General features: G+C 32.7%; 1 protein-coding gene across 1 annotated transcript; it reads left to right on the top strand.

Moving 5' to 3' along the window:
- Positions 1-362: 362 nt before the first annotated feature.
- Positions 363-9,779, top strand: LOC133197901 (fibroleukin-like). Its single transcript, XM_061334082.1, has 5 exons — positions 363-564; positions 3,312-3,448; positions 4,907-5,003; positions 5,321-5,488; positions 9,526-9,779. The coding sequence occupies exons 1-5, from the start codon at positions 363-365 to the stop codon at positions 9,777-9,779; spliced, it is 858 nt and encodes a 285-aa protein (XP_061190066.1).
- Positions 9,780-16,419: the final 6,640 nt, after the last annotated feature.

Below are 16,419 nucleotides of genomic sequence, written 5' to 3'. Positions count from 1 at the left end.
CCACTATATATAATGACTTCACCACTTCACATAAAGGTTATTCCACCTCATATAATATGAAAATGACCTTCAGGCAGCTATGGCGTTCCATATTTATGAGGACTTTTATCACCATGCTAAGGACTCAATTTCGCTTCTCCTCACCAAATCGATATTGCAGCAGAGGTAAAATGCAAAATACGTAAAGACTAACCAATCACCGCAATGGACGCTATAATATTTATACTTGTCATCTGAAATATCAATTGTTAGATTCTTAAAGGAACGCAGTAAAAATGAGCAGCATTAGATCCATCTGTTTTATGGCTCTCTTCTTAAAGGTGATCCAATCTAACGTTATTTCCTTGCGTTTTACCAGAAAGATGAGTTTCGATAATAAAAAGTCCGATAAGGAACTTTCTCTAGAACACAAAGCCCAATCTTTGACTGGTTGTTCTGTCATGTGTCAGAAGGATTGTGCCTTCTTTGGATTTCATCCTATTTTGATGATGTGTCGTGTCCACCAGAAGATCACTTCCGATTCCGAAATGTCTGACGAGCCCGGATGGAAATACTATTTTAACTGTAAGTTTTTTTTTTACACCTCTCTCTCTCTCTCTCTCTTTCTCTCTCTCTCTCTCTCTTACACACACACGCACAAAAAGTAGTATATTTATTATTATTTCAATTGTAGAGCGCCGATATCTGTAATATGTATTCTGCATAAATATATTGCGTATGAAGTTAAAGACCGTGGAAACTGAGTTATTTGATTTTTTATAAATTCCAAAAGTGATTGACTCCAATGGAAAAGGGCCCTAATGATCAAGTTTTATGCATTATGATATTTTCATGGATTTTAATAGAAACCGAGTTAAAAGCTGCCAAATCTGACTTTTAATGATCCTATTTCAACTCTAACAAGGTTTTTTTCTTCTTCATTTATATCAATGGTACTTAAACAAGTTAAAAAATGAAGTCACGTCATTTCATTTTCCACAAACGTCAAACATTTTTTAGAGTGTAATAAGTATTATTAATCAAAGGTGTATAGACTATGAGTTCTTTTTATTTCGTTTGTTTGTTTGTTTTCATTTCTCTATAGTGGTACCCAAGGAAGACCTGAGAAGTGAGAGACTTCTGCTACGTGTTCAATTTAAGTCTATTTTAATTTCATTTAAATCATTGCTCTGGATTGGTCAACTTGTCATTTTTTTTTTTTTTTTTTTTTTTTGAATACAGTAAAAAAGGATATATCTTACAAACGAGATCATTTAAAAAAAACCCAGCGGGAACAACAATAACCTTGATACTACCAGGTTGTATATATATATATATATATATATATATATATATATATATATATATATATATATATATATATATATATATATATATATATATATATATATATTCTTTTTCTAAATATAAAGATAGAGAAATTCTGAATGTAATTAATAACAGTTTACAATAATTTAAGGATATTAAGATAATACACTGAATGCAAATCAGTAAAAAAAATTCAGAAGGACTTCTATCTACTTTATAATCATTAGTTCTTGTTAATCATTGAGAAACATGGCATAGTAGAATAGCAGTTTGGGTTTATTTTGTAAAACTAAGTAGACACCTGGTATTCATAGATAACGGGTATTTTTATTATCATTTCAACCAATCTAAACCGAGTTTCGATTGAAACCAATCTGTCGGTTTTTTTTTGTTTTTTTTTTTACTTTCTTTTTTCTTTAATATCAAACAATTTTTTAAATAAATATCTAAATAAAGAAGAAAACATGAGTAGTATTATGTTTTTTATGAATCACACAGTTTACTTTACAGACGGTTTATTTTCATTTTACGATTAAATACATTAGGAATGTCTTCATATACAGTCAGTTAAATGTGACTAGTTCTTTGTATTTCCTCGCTGGCTGAGTTCTGAAATAACAGAATTTCGCGAGGTGGTAGACGTAATATTGTTCTGTGATTGTTTCCCGATCCCTCCACTTCTTCCCGCGGTTTCTTTATCGATCGAAATCGTAGTTAGCTTCTATTCTCAGACTGATAAATAAATAATACTAAAGTTATGAACAAAAGAAACATTGCTGCCCTAAAAATTTTGCCATTTGGTACTTAACAAATATGAATGAATCAAATGCTAAACACCAGATTAAAGATTATGTGTCTAAAGACACGTCACAAGGTCCAGAAATTTATTGTTGACGTCATTGAAGAATTTCCAATACAAACATAGATCTTCGAATTGGCTGGGGATAAAAACAATTAATCTTTGTTATTACGAAATAATACATAGCGAAATTATATCCACAATAAACCCCAAATTTAAGATAATATTTTTTTGTCTTGTATAACATGAAATGTGAAGAAAACGGATACTTATGAAGCACAGATGCCCGTTTAAACAGTGCAATTTGAGATCAGAAGAAAGACAGTCCTCTCTAAAACAGAGGTATGATTAGGTTCTATGGAGAAAGAAGCATCCCCTGTCAAGTCGTCACATCCGTCATGACCTTTTTGTTTTGATCTTGTTCAGGGATTAAGAATGGCAACGTCATTGAAAGTTTTGGAGCACCGAACTATAATTATAGATTATTATTATAGTATTATTATAGTATAAAAGAATTGGTCTGACAATTTTGAAATATTTCAGTCAACTTTCGGCCTAACAAGTGTTTTAAGTGCCAAACAGTCATTGTAACGATCATATATTTGTTTCTACTTTATCACACTTATCAATTATAAATAGACTTATTGTAAAAATACCACGGGTATTCTTGATGCCTGTATACATTACTATATTTGTTTTATATTTTTGTATCGGGCCATCCTTTAAAAAATGTTTGTTTGGCCTCTCTCAAATCGGGGTAAACTTTTTTCGTCGATAAATAAGTGGAATTTTTTTTCCTAGAAAATTTCAACATACATAATGACGGGATAAATGTAAGGGATAAAAAATCGTTTCCTGGAGGTTAAAAAAGTTTTGAGTCGGGTGATTTTTAGCCAGTCGGACAAGAGAGGGCAAACAAACATTTTTCTTTTGAAAGATGGCATTGTATGTGTAACAGAGACATTTATGTGCCTCTGCTGGGGATTGAACCCGGGGCCTCTGGCATGCCAGTCCAGTGCTTTTTTTTTTTTTTTTTTTTTTTTTTTTTTAATCTTTTTAGTCCAGTGCTCTACCAATTGAGCTAAAGGGTTAACCCACTAGCCCAAGCTAGTAGGAAGCCGTGTATCTGACACTACCACATATGTATCATGACATCGTTATGAAAGACCAAAATTTCTCAAAATGTGATTTTTCTCAATTACAGCTATTCCTTTAGACTGTAAAGATCTTTTTAAAGATGGTCATACTGATTCAGGGGTGTACAACATTTATCCTTATGGTACTATGACCAGCCCCGTCAGAGTTTACTGTCATATGGAAACAATGGACGGAGGATGGACGGTATTATCTATTTTTTTCATTTCAAAATTTTTGTAAGAAACTGAAGATAGCGAACAGCAATCAACCTCAAAGGTCTATTGAAACAATACAAATGGGGAGCGGAGCCAACAGACACCTCTAAAACATCAGAGGTCGGATCAAGTGCCATGGAGGAGTACTGGCCACCACCGCCTTGTGCTACTTGTCATGATCGGGTAAAGAAAAATAAATTTGTAGACTGTTCAGCGTTGAAATTATGACGTTAAGTCAGTCAGCATTTGACTTAACGATAGTATATGAAAATTATTATGTTATTCTGTTGACAAAGAAATGCTTAGTTATATTTACAGTACTTTCTTTCGTTTGTAAGGGATTTATTGTACAGAGAGGCGTGGCAGTCGAGTCGCGCAGCGACGAGACTGTCACGCCTCTCTGTACAATAAATCCCTTACAAGCGAAAGAAAGTGTCTGTAAATGTCTTGTGTCATGGTCATTTGCATAGTCACTCCTTCAGCACCAAATTGCACGCGACATTACGTCATAGGCCTAGGTCCATCGTAAGTGAACAGGCCCGGTGTTCAAACAAAGCAGAAAGTACGAAGGAGATGGTTGCATTGAAAAATCAAGCAATGTTAAACGAGTGTGAAATTGTATTTGATGGATTAATTTAAGCAGTATGAGTATTTCAAAAACCATAACAAATACAGGCACAATACTGGAAACCTGGATCCGCCCGCACTTTGACCCGCTACATTATTGTTACTAGGGATACGCTTGCATGTCCCGAGGAAATCCGAGTCAAGTACTGTAGCCACAGGTATCAAAATTATGGAATGTAGTGTGAAATAGTCCAGATACAATTACATACGAACATGTATCAGTTTGCATGTAACTCAAAGAACTCAGAAAACAGTTGAAATTAGCCTAAGGGAATCATCGAACTGCGCGTTTTCAATATTGTTAGATTTCAGTTATCTGTTTTAATTTGAATACATGTATTTCAAGAAAGTCTGTGTATTTTTAAAATATTTGTTTAAATTAGTTAACTAATGAGTTTACATGTAATCCTCATGAAAATGGTTTTCACGTATGCATTTTTAGATCGAAAGGGGGGGAGTGAATTTTGTGAGGTTTCTCATTTTCAGATCGAAAGGGGGGGGGGGTGAATTTTGTGAGGTTTCTTATTTTTCCTCTGGATAGGTTGTATATGCTTACAGAAATTGAAGAAAAAAATTTCAAAAGTATTGAGTTCCTTTGGAAGTTATTGTACAGTACATTGGAAGTTATTGTACGGCTAAGCTCCGCCCCCTAGAAGTTATAGTACGTTGGAATTCAGCCAAAGGTTTTCTATCTGATTTAAAGTATGGCTAACATCAAAAGAAAAAGTACCGCACCATGACACAATATATTTTACAAAAAAATCGTGCAAATGTTCGTATCAAAACACATTCGAATGATATTTTTGTTTATATTTCCAAGGCAATTCAAAAACGAATTGATGGATCCCTGAGCTTCGAAAGGAATTGGATAGACTATAAGAATGGTTTTGGAACACCGGAACAGGAAGTCTGGATCGGTAAATATAAATCTTCCATCTGCTAAAAATCAGTTCTGAGAGCAAATCATAGATCTGATTTTAGGACTTAGTAATATGTGTTCTACTTCATTCATATACTGTTTGGCTATTAATTCTTAGACGAAAAGACAATAGGCACAAGTAGAAAAATATCAGATTAGTAAACTGTATATACAACAATTAACAAACACTCTAGTACATTAAAAGTATTAAAATATAGAGTTTTACAGCGTTATTTTATTATTTGTATAAATTTAATATTAGCTCACTTTATTACATCATTATAATGAATTCTTAACGAATCTACCTTTAAACAGGAAATGACATAATCCATCAGCTTACTAAGGGAGGATATTCAACCCTCTATGTTTCCATTACGTTAGCGAATGGTAGCCGATTGTATGAGCTGTACGATCGATTCTCTGTGTCTAACGAAACCGAGAAGTATCAACTTCTTCTGGAGGGACCTGCCACAGGAACCTTAGGTATGAGAAAGGAATCTTAAATGACATCAATGCATGTGATTTATTATATACTTCATTAAGTATATTAATGAACGATTGGCTAGGAATAATTGACATAATTTTATTATCATCCTTTCAGGTAAGTTAGATTTATGTAGTACAGAGCCAAAAAAATGGACCCCCCCCCCCCCAACATACCAGGGCATGATTCTTCGATAAACGTTTGGTAAAAACATTATTACACTCAGAATCATGAATCTTGAAGTCCTTTTGGCTGTTGAACGTAGATCTAGTTATAGACCGATGTTCAACACATCTTTCCGACATGTGGCATCCATGAAGACCGTACTAAATGTATGCGCGGACGGTTCAGTATTGTTTGCATCGGTATAAAACCGCCAGTAGACAAAAAAATCTCAGTCTTAGTATTTCATGTAGAAGAGGGAAAACTTAGAGAAATTTTCGGATCTCAGTTCTTTGGCTGACAATGTTTTCTTAGAATAAAAAAATTCTATGAAACCTTCATGTACACTTAAGGAGGCTGGGTGGTCAACAAATTAACCATCAGATATAACTTATTTTTTTGGATATGATATCTTAAGCTGTCAACTATCATTTGGCAAAGAAAAAAATCATACATTTTAGTTCCAAAATTTGATCAATTTTTTTATATCTTTATATGGAGCTCTTCTTCTGAAGGAGATCAATATAGTCTAAAAATGGCCACGACCACCCAGCCCTCTTAATCACTATCTTATATGTCCCTCAGTATTGGAAACCTCTAGTAATATACTTGGCAATGAGTAACACAATGTTAATGCTAAATCTTTGTAATTTATGCGCCTACGGTCTCAACTCGTCAGTTGTACTTTTGAAAATAAGATTCTTAAAGTTTATGTCCACTTTTTTTTTCAAAAATGGATAAAATGATATTGAAAGATAAGGTCTTTCAAAGTATCAGACAAGCAATGAACAGGATAAGCAGTCGGTGATTTTTTTTTTTTTTTTTTAATCTTTCGTTTTGATTTAAAAAATGTAACAGAAAGCCTTTCTACATGAGAACTGAATCAATATACGGTTTTGGGAAAATGATTTATAAATTCCTCATAGTCAGCGCGTCAGGAAAATGCAGCTAACAAACAGCCGCCAAGGAAAATGGGTATTGCGAATAAGAAAATAGTTCCTCATTAAAGTTACTTTGATTATAATTCTGGACAATAGTCAACAATCGCTCTGTGGTCAACTTTGTTCTGTCTTTTATTTTCGCATTCGCATTTTGTATTTTCACTTCAATATTCATGCCGATTCCGATATGTGCTTTTACATCCTGCATGTATTCTAATTTTAAGACGGGAAAATTGCTCCTCTCCTAAAATAGCTTAGATGCGTCATATCTTCAGTATTTAGAGAAAAGCAGATGGTAATTTGATTATATGACAGTGCATAAGCACTTATAAGTGCAGTATACTTAGACAATATAGTAGTTCAATAACAATAATTAATAATAACAGTGATTAATAATCAGATATACATTAAAATACATGATGGAATACAGAGAACCCAACGGCAACGTCTAGCTGTTATGTTTACGAATATGTGTGCGTTTGATTGTTAATAACAGCGGGTATTCTCTAACATGTATAAAATTCTAAATCCACAGCTAAGATCTCCCCAGTGCATCAGAAGAGCATAGCCATGGACAAACTTAACTTCTCATTAAGCAATATTTTAGTTTTGTTCCCATAATGATAATAAGTGAAAGCATTTACAGGATTATTTTTTTAAGGAGTGTAATTCACGAAGCTTGCTAATTACTTGCTTCTTTTTTTTTTTTTTTTTTTTTTTTTCCAGGAAAGTTGTACATGTAATAATTAGTTGACTGTAGAAAAAGCAGGATTCAGATTACATCCATATATTTGCAAACTGGGGACACATTGAGTATTTTGGGGGTGTTGTTGGGTGTTGAGTTAGCACATTTCCCTCTGGCTCCAAACCGTTTTATTTGTCCACGTTTTCGGAAAAAAAGACCCGATTGATTGTTTTGTGGTTTAAATATCATCTCGCTGCAATCTTAATTAGATTTTAGAAAAAATCAGTCCAAAAACATTTAAAAAAGAATTATGCCAGGCAATGACTTAATTATTTTGTCACAAACAAACGAAGAATATTTTTGAATACACAGTTACATAGTGTGTATGCATAGATACAAGTACATATGCATAACATTTTGCTCCTCAATATCTCCTTTCCTCAAAATCCACTTTATTAAAATGCGATAAAACATTTCTTTAAACCAGGAAAAATCATTTCACTGAATCTACACCTTAACTACTATTCACTCTTTAGACCATGCTATTAAACCTATTTTATTGTACGCATTTGCAATTTTGAGTTTATTAATCTATTTATTAACAATATCATTCCTGGCTGAACTAATGACAGGATATACTCCACCTTAATTTGTGAAAAACTTCATTTCTTGCTGGGAGCGTTGTTCATTTTTTCTTAATTCTGTCTTCAATGTGATTTTCAACTTAAAGAATAATCATCTAATTATCTTAAAAACTTGAGGTACAAGTCCCATACCTTCACCTAAGATGAGGACGAAATCATTCAGAAAGTGGTAAATCTCAAACTTTTACGCATATCACTTAAATTTTATGGACAAATTAAAACAAATCTTACCTCTTTGTAGAGGCTTACAATCCTCTCAGTCACATGCTTCACACATACTGTACAATATTGAGAAGCGTTAATATTGTACAAAATGTGAAAAGTTGGCAACGTTATACAAATCGAATCTGAAGAATTTTTATCACGTTTCTTATTTTTTTTTTTAAATGAAACACTGTTATATTATTGAAACATACATTTATCGTTTAATTATAAAGTTATTTTGAAAACGGTCGTTTTAAAGCGATAAAACGTCCGTAATGTAGAGTCCTCGAAGTGAAAATCTCCACTTATTAGATAGAGGTCACGTGGTACGGAAAAGTCATAGATGTCAATGGTCAATTATATCGTAAGAATTTATATATCGGATAGATTAATATTCTTACGTTAAAATAAATATATTACTCAATATAGTCTGCAGAAATTTTGACATCGACGATATTCCTATTACTATTGACTGTCAATCTTTTATGTATGAACGTCTACCAAAGATAAATAACCCGGAAAATATGGCGATAAGGGGAGAGGACATCGAAGACGAAGCCTTTGACAATTCCAGACTGATTGAATAGAAGTGAACGAATGACCTGGTATATCTTCTATCATCTGTTCCAGCAGTGATTATCATACACTAGAAATCCTTCCTCAATGGCGCCATATGTCATTACGAATTTCACAACATTCCTACTAGATCATACGCATGCGACTTATAAAATACATACTGGTAATTTTTCTTTTTCGGAAAGTACCATTTCCTTTATTGGAGACAAGCCCTCGCAGTGACCAAGTCCAGGGCCCTGCACAAAAAACCTTCCTAAAACCTTTCCTGTGCACATTTATGCATCCAAACGCCACAAATTATACCTTACTAACTGTAAATTATCCAATTATCACTTCTTTAGTTTCTTTCAGGTTTAATAGACCCAATAAATGAGCCGTTTTGTAAACACGATAAGTACTTTGCTTCACTAGAATTGACTCCTGTGACATCAGAGGAATGTCGCGAAACATTGGCGATCAAAATATTCATTTTGAGAAATTCAATTCTTTAATCGCTGAAACATCCAAAATATTCCTTTTCTAGCAAAGAATTTTAAATGGATGGTTTTAATAGCACTAACACTTTGTCATATGAAAAAAAAGAGACGTGATAAAAATCCTTTAATGAAACCGTCATTGAAATCAACTCCCATCAGTTCTTTCAGTACTTTGATTTTTTTTTTTCTTTATAAGCTTTTCATTTAGATGTTCAGTGAAATAATTTAAATTGTGCATGTTTTTAATGTCCCTCAGAAAAAGGAAAAAAAAAAATTAAAATCACCGCTTAATGTGCAGTAACGTTTTTTTTCTACTTCCAACATGAATGAAGTATTATTATTCAACAGGTGATAGCATGATAAACACTGAATACCCTAACAACGCTATGCCTAGGATGTACTTTAGCACAGCAGACAGAGATTACGATAAAACGGGAGGTAACTGTGCTCTTAGCTGGGGAGGAGGCTGGTGGTTTAATGCCTGCAGCGACGCCTTTCTTAACGGGCCATGGGCTCCAGAAAGGTGGCGCAATCCCTGGTATCCTACAGTTAGCTATGGAGGGATTGTGGGAAAGACGCTGATGATGATTAAACGTCACTAAGTAAACATCTTTAACTCTTCATACACAATTGGAGCACACGGCGGGTGAGACCGTTTGGCAGGGGATTCTCACTCCTCCATGACATCTGATCCCACCTCTGATGTTTTAGAAATCAGTGTTTGTTCCGCTTCTGGTTTTTATTCTTTGAATGGACCTCTGAAATTGAATACTGTTCATTATCTCCACACATTTCATTATTTTGATTAATATTATGAACAAGATAAACAGATATGACTTTTGTCACACGGTCGAACATCATTATTTCGAACTTAAGGTATAACTTTGAAATATCCGAGAATTGGAGATAACGAGGGAAACAAGAAAAAAGTTGTTGGGATTGCCAACTCACGTTGACGTATCCCCGGTATTCGCGGTATCGGTGCTTGAGATAACGAAATTCAACTGTTTGTTCGGATGTGTTGGGTTTTAGTACAATTTCTTATTTTCATATCTTACGTATTATGAGTATTATCATTTATTCTAAGCAGAAGAGGAATAACAAAGAAAGGCCACGAATTGGATTCAATTGGACTTTTTCAAATACAACATATATTGATAAAAAATGATGAAAACAGTGACACTTTTCCATGTGCTTTATTTACTCCGTTTCCTTTTTTTTATCTAACTTTGAATAAGTATTAAAATGAAATAGGAACATTGTTTATATGTATAGGGTACTTTTGTTAGATTCAGTAGTTAAAGGAATATCCAGGATTAATTATTATTAATATTCTACATGAATAATGAATGTACTCCGTAAAAGATGAATGTGTTGTAAATAAAAAGGTGACTTTAAGAAAGAAAATATTCATTTGCAATAACTCTATTATGTAAATTTATTCCAAACTGCGTTTTCTTTGCTAATTGCAAAATTTCTAGAAGTTCCTTCGAGTTTTTAAGTATTCACTTTCGATTAAAACTACTTCTTGAATATGTTGTACTGGACTTCTAAAGTTTCTCTTGTTGCTAATACTTTGTTAAGAAAAAGGAATGGTTAAACATTTGCCTTCATTTACGATTTTATTAAGAGAGTGTTTGTTAAAAGTTTTTACATTCTCAATAAAAGACTGACTTTTATGAGCAACAGCTTTTGCATTTTGTGATAAATGTTGTAATACAAATTGTGTTGCGTTAAACGTAAGAGGTAATTTCGCGAAATATAACAATCAGGTTTATTGCCACACATGTTTGATATTTTCCTTAAAGTAAATATAAATCTTCTCTCTCGAGGAAATTCGTTGTGCCTCAGATAAACCTATTAATCCTTAGATGTTTTACATGGCATATGTGCAATCTTCAGATTCCCAGTTTTACTATAAAAACAAGTTAGTACAAAAAGTAATTGAGAGGATATGAAGTTTCTAGATGAGACATATATGAAGAATATTTTTCAAATCCGATGCTGTCTATTTTCAAATTTTCTGCCATAAACTGTAAATTTTGTAAATTACTGAAAACATGCTGTTTTTACTAGTAATCTTAAAGCTTCTATATCAAAACTTCAAATCTATTGATGTTGTATACAGAATAGATGTACCTTGGGCGTATTCAGGTTAATGAAATCAAGGGTTTTCTTTATACATGTACATATAAAAGAATATCAGGGCATACGTAAGGTTATCAAAAAGTTCGTGGACCGATGCGATAAAATCAATACTATGTAGTAGATGATTTTTAATTTTATAAGGAACATAAAACACCAAAAGTTTAAGAAGTCATCATTGTTTCTCAATGTCCGCTCCCTCTGCCTCAATACACTAATTTTGATAAAATTTCCTAGAGTTAAGTAAAAACCTAAGCCTTTCTTGTTTATATGATTTTACAATGCCATGAACAGCTGATATCAATTCATTAATATTTTTAACGGATCCATGCAATGGAAAAGATCCTCTTTTGATTATGCCAGCATAGTTTGCTTTTCGGAAATCAATGTCTACCAAACATGATCAACGTCACTTTTCGACGTGACTGACTTAGGATACCGTGACAAGAAGTCGACTTTATCTGTTCGTCTCTTCTTTCAATGAAATTGTTTTGGAATTTAAAAACAAGTTCTATGGTTGCATTTTATTTCTCTACAACCCGTTTAAACATTTTCGTGGTCTATGCTAGTTTATTTGGGGGCAAAAACTTTATAGAATGCTGGAAAATGATATCCTCCCATTTTTGACACCATTTCTAACCACTTAGATGTTTGGACATTCCATAGAAAATTTACGATAAAATTTCATGGAACTTACAGAATGAGATAAAAATTAAAACGTTTACGGAACAAATGTAGCAAATCACATGAGTAAATTAACGGTAATTTTGTATGACAAATATTTATATCAAAAGAGGTTTTTTTTTTCTCACTTACACTCACGTAAATTAAGACGTCATGTTCAAGGTTGCGTCGCCTGGGTATACCAATGCTTACTAAAACATTAATAATAATTCATTAAAGAATAAACCTAATGATTTATAGTTTTTTTATAGATAGAAAAGATGATGCTTGTTAAATATTTTCCGATAATCCCTCGTATATTTCAAATTAATAACAGAGCTAGCATCTTCTCTACAAGAATCCTTATTTACCTGTTAATTCTATTTTGCCAATAAAAGTTTTATTATCATACTAAAAGTCAACTATTGAGCGCACCTTTGCGTAGACAACGAGAAGAATACTAGAAACTAGGCACGGCCTTTCCACATAGTAGCAAGGAGAATGTCTTTCGAGTCAACAGTGTAGCTATGTGAAAATATGGGATTTTTTAACAATACACAGAGTCGTGAATGTGGTTATGTATTATACACTATATCCCTTTTGATTCACTGCTACCATTGGTATATACAGTTCAACCGGAAGAATTGCAGTTGAAAAGTACAATTAGAGGAATACTCAATTACCTAGGATTGTTTCTTTATTAGGCAATTCTAGCAAATAATGCTATTTAAGTATCTATTTCTGGAGTTTAAAGGCTTGGAATTTCTATATTTTCCATTAAAAAAACTCTCTAAGGTACAATTAGGACACTCAGATGGAAACAGTCTGTCAATGACCTAATTCTTCCTACTTTTTCAAGCAATAGGGGTGTCTTTAAAATACAACGTATGTCATTTTTGATCTTATATGTATGAAGATTACTTGCTCATAAGTATTTTATGCTTAATGAGCAATAGATGTTTACAACAAATGTAATAATTCTCTTTCATTTAACTTCTAAGCAATAGGGAAGTTGTTAAAATATGTCATTTTGGATCTTATATGTATGAAGATTAATTGGTTATAAGTAATTTTTTTATGCTTGATGAGCAATAGATGTTTAGATCAAACGTATTAATTATCTTTCACAAAACTTCTAAGCAATAGATGTCATTAAAATTTGTCATTTTTGATCTTATATGAATGAATAGTAATTGCTCATAAGTAAACTTTCTATGCTTGATGAGCAATAGATGATTAAACCAAACATATTGATTCTCTTTCACAAAACTTGTAAGCAAGAGGGATGTCGTTTAAATATGCTATTTTGGATCTTTTATGTATAAAGATTGATTGCTCATAGGAAATATTTTATGCTTGATGCACAATAGATGTTTACATCAAACGTATTTACTATCTTTCACAAAGCTTCTAAACACCAATGTATGAAGATTAATTGCTCATAGGAAATATTTTATGCTTGATGCACAATAGATAATAAACGTATTCATTATCTTTCAGAAAATTTCTAAACATCAAAGTGATTATAGTTAGATATTTAGCAAAATCCAATTTATATTTTATTCTTTCTACACACATTTGTTTTTTTTTTTTTTTTTCTTTTTTTTTTTTTTTTTTTTTTTGTTTGTTTGTTTGTTTGTTTGTTTTTTGTTTTTTTTCCTTTTGTTTTGTTTATTATTATTATTATTATTATTATTATTATTTACAATATCATAACGTTGTCTGACCTTCGCAGTACAGTTAAGGTGCCAAATGGAAATATTGGCGAATTTTTTAGATAGAAAATACATTCTTTACAAGGATGGGCGTTTCTAATCAGGACTTTATTATTCTCGGACAAATGCAATGTGGTTAAAAACTACATATTGAAGACGATTAAATTTCTTACTTAGACTTGTCACGTGATGTGGTAGTCACGTGATTTAGCAAATATACCTGAAGCATTTAGGTGATCTATAAATTCTAATATTGCAAGGGCATAACCAAGTTAAAAATCTAAGTTTAACATATAATTATTTTCAACACTCTTTGTAGTTTGTGAAAAGTGCTGCGAACCTATATAGATTCTACTATCTAATTGCTAAAATTACATTTGTTAGACAGTATGTTTGATATTTTGCTGGTCAAGTACATTAAATATAGATATAATTAATTCATATGCAAGATTTCAGCAGGTTCGCAGCACTTTTCAAATATCTTCATACTTCTTGAGTTTATGTTTAAAAGCTTGTCATAATTCATTGAGGTTATGCCCTTGCAATATATCGATTTATTACGACCCTTCTATTACCCTTCAAGGAATCTGCATACAAATATACGACAGTATCGCTTATCTAGGGAATGTTCGGGAAGTATATGAATAAAATCATAAAATAGACATCGCATCCAAGTTAATGGCCTTTTATATATCTACAATTTATATTTTATTTAATTACAAAATACATTTTTCATTGTATAAATATAATTTGATCCGCCTCTCACTGCATACAAACTGCGTCAAATTTTACGATATGACGTAACATTGACAAGTGCATTGCGATCAGTGAATTGTTTATATATTGCTGTGTGGGATTTAACCAACGACAATAATGCATGCATTAGTTAGTGTTGATGTAGTTTAAAGCTATTCAATTGCTTAAAATAACAAATCATTTCATTTTATGGTAATTTGAGAACTTATATTTTTGTGTGATGTCATAGTAAGCCTTTCCCGTATTAATTAGGCCCCGCCTCCTTACTGCAGCCTTAACTGTGCTGCTTCTTTAATTCAAAATTTATAAAAACTAATTGCGCTAAAGATTAAATGTAATACTTCCAAAGAAATGGATGCTTACATCAAATGTTATTTGAGGGATTTTCACATACTTCATAATTATTGATTCTAGTTACCTTATATTTGTGGAGTCTTTTTGGCAGTATTCTGATTCCATATTTATTAATTATAGAATATGTGCCTCATTTTCTACGTACGAAAAGGGAAACATTTACTAGGTCTTCAAGTTGAGAAGATATATAGAAGACGTTTTATCAATAAACAATAGACACTTTTATTCATAAGTCCACATGATATATCTCAGTGAACTCGAAAATAAAGACAAAGTCAAACATGTTTCATATCTAACAATTTTATTTATTATAGGCGATAAAGATCAGCTAAATCTAAACAGTATGGCAAGCGGGATGACATTAGGTTTTGCTTTGTAAACTTTTCTTATTTATGTAGATTACATACTGAACTGTGTATGCTGTTTATGTCAAAGGTACTTGTGGACAGGAACCCCCACAACCCCCTCCTCCCAATTCAACCCCGATGTTTGTTGGACATTTTTTTCACAAATTATATTTATTACACTTATTCATCATGTGTATCATAGGAATAAATCGTGAAAACCCCCAAATAATCGTTCCATACAAAAATACCCCACTATACATTATAAGAGAGAAAGGTATGCCACTCCGGTTTGTTTACGTTGTACCCCCACTGGTCTTTCTGGGCTAAAAAATGTTCATATTTTATTTCAACCTAAAATGTCGGTTCACATTTGTCTCCAAATATATTTCTGTCTTAGTTTATGCTATCGGGTTAACTCTGCATCTCGTAAAAATCCCACAATTAATCCTTAAACAGCATTGCAGTCAGTGCGTTGAAAAATCCTTAGGAAAACGCAACGGAAGTACACCAAGAATGTATTACATGTTACGATAACGTCCGAGAGAGATTATTACGTCAGGGCAAAACTCTCTCGGACGTTATCGTAATAAGTGATTAGAGAGCTCTGCGGGCATCGATCGCTACACACGGTGGGGTTAATACGTGTGCACTTCCACGGTTAGCCCAGGCCGAGTTACGAAGTACGTCATGTACTGTCCACCATTCTAGTCCCGAATCTGCTTAATCAGCCTCCTAGAAGACGATCGCGTGCAATTGTTCCTCGGTTGCAATCGTGATTTCCTATAACTCGCTGGGACATCCGATAACTCACAGAGACGAACGAGTGACGTCACACATAACACAGTAAAACATTGCAATAGTTCTTTTATAGCATTAGATTATCGTAACAACAGAAATACAGAAAGACGACAGACATTTCAGCCCAGGTGAGCTGAACAGAATGATATTGGCGTTAATGGTAACATTAATTGTATACGTTTTCCACCGTGTTTTGGCTTACAAATTACACTTTCTTTACTTTTACAATGTACATCATATTCTTATTTTATGTGCTATTCTTAGCATTACTTTTAAAATACCTAATTTATTTTCTATCCAGACGAGTCAGCATAACTCAGGATGAAAAATAAATGGGTAGATAGGTATGTGACATTTTTGTTCTTCCAGAAAATTCCAAATCAATGCTGAATTTTCAAAATATTTTCCGGTTGCATAAAATTTAATTGCTTACTGGACATTTAAAAAGTTTTGCATCGGGTCCT

This window comes from Saccostrea echinata, unplaced genomic scaffold (genome assembly GCF_033153115.1).
Source record: "Saccostrea echinata isolate AGI-Se365-2 ecotype Australia unplaced genomic scaffold, CSIRO_AGI_Sech_v1 ptg000032l, whole genome shotgun sequence".
Taxonomy (NCBI): domain Eukaryota; kingdom Metazoa; phylum Mollusca; class Bivalvia; order Ostreida; family Ostreidae; genus Saccostrea; species Saccostrea echinata.
This window is presented reverse-complemented; position numbering and strand designations above follow the sequence as displayed.

What these genes read in the sequence shown, in the direction of transcription:
- LOC133197901 (XM_061334082.1), top strand. Translation starts at nt 363, where the DNA reads ATGAGTTTCGATAATAAAAAGTCCGATAAGGAACTTTCTCTAGAACAC. An exon ending in ATGGAAATACTATTTTAACT is followed by an intron (nt 565 to 3,311) that starts GTAAGTTTTTTT and finishes TCTCAATTACAG; the next exon opens with CTATTCCTTTAGACTGTAAA. An exon ending in CAATGGACGGAGGATGGACG is followed by an intron (nt 3,449 to 4,906) that starts GTATTATCTATT and finishes TATATTTCCAAG; the next exon opens with GCAATTCAAAAACGAATTGA.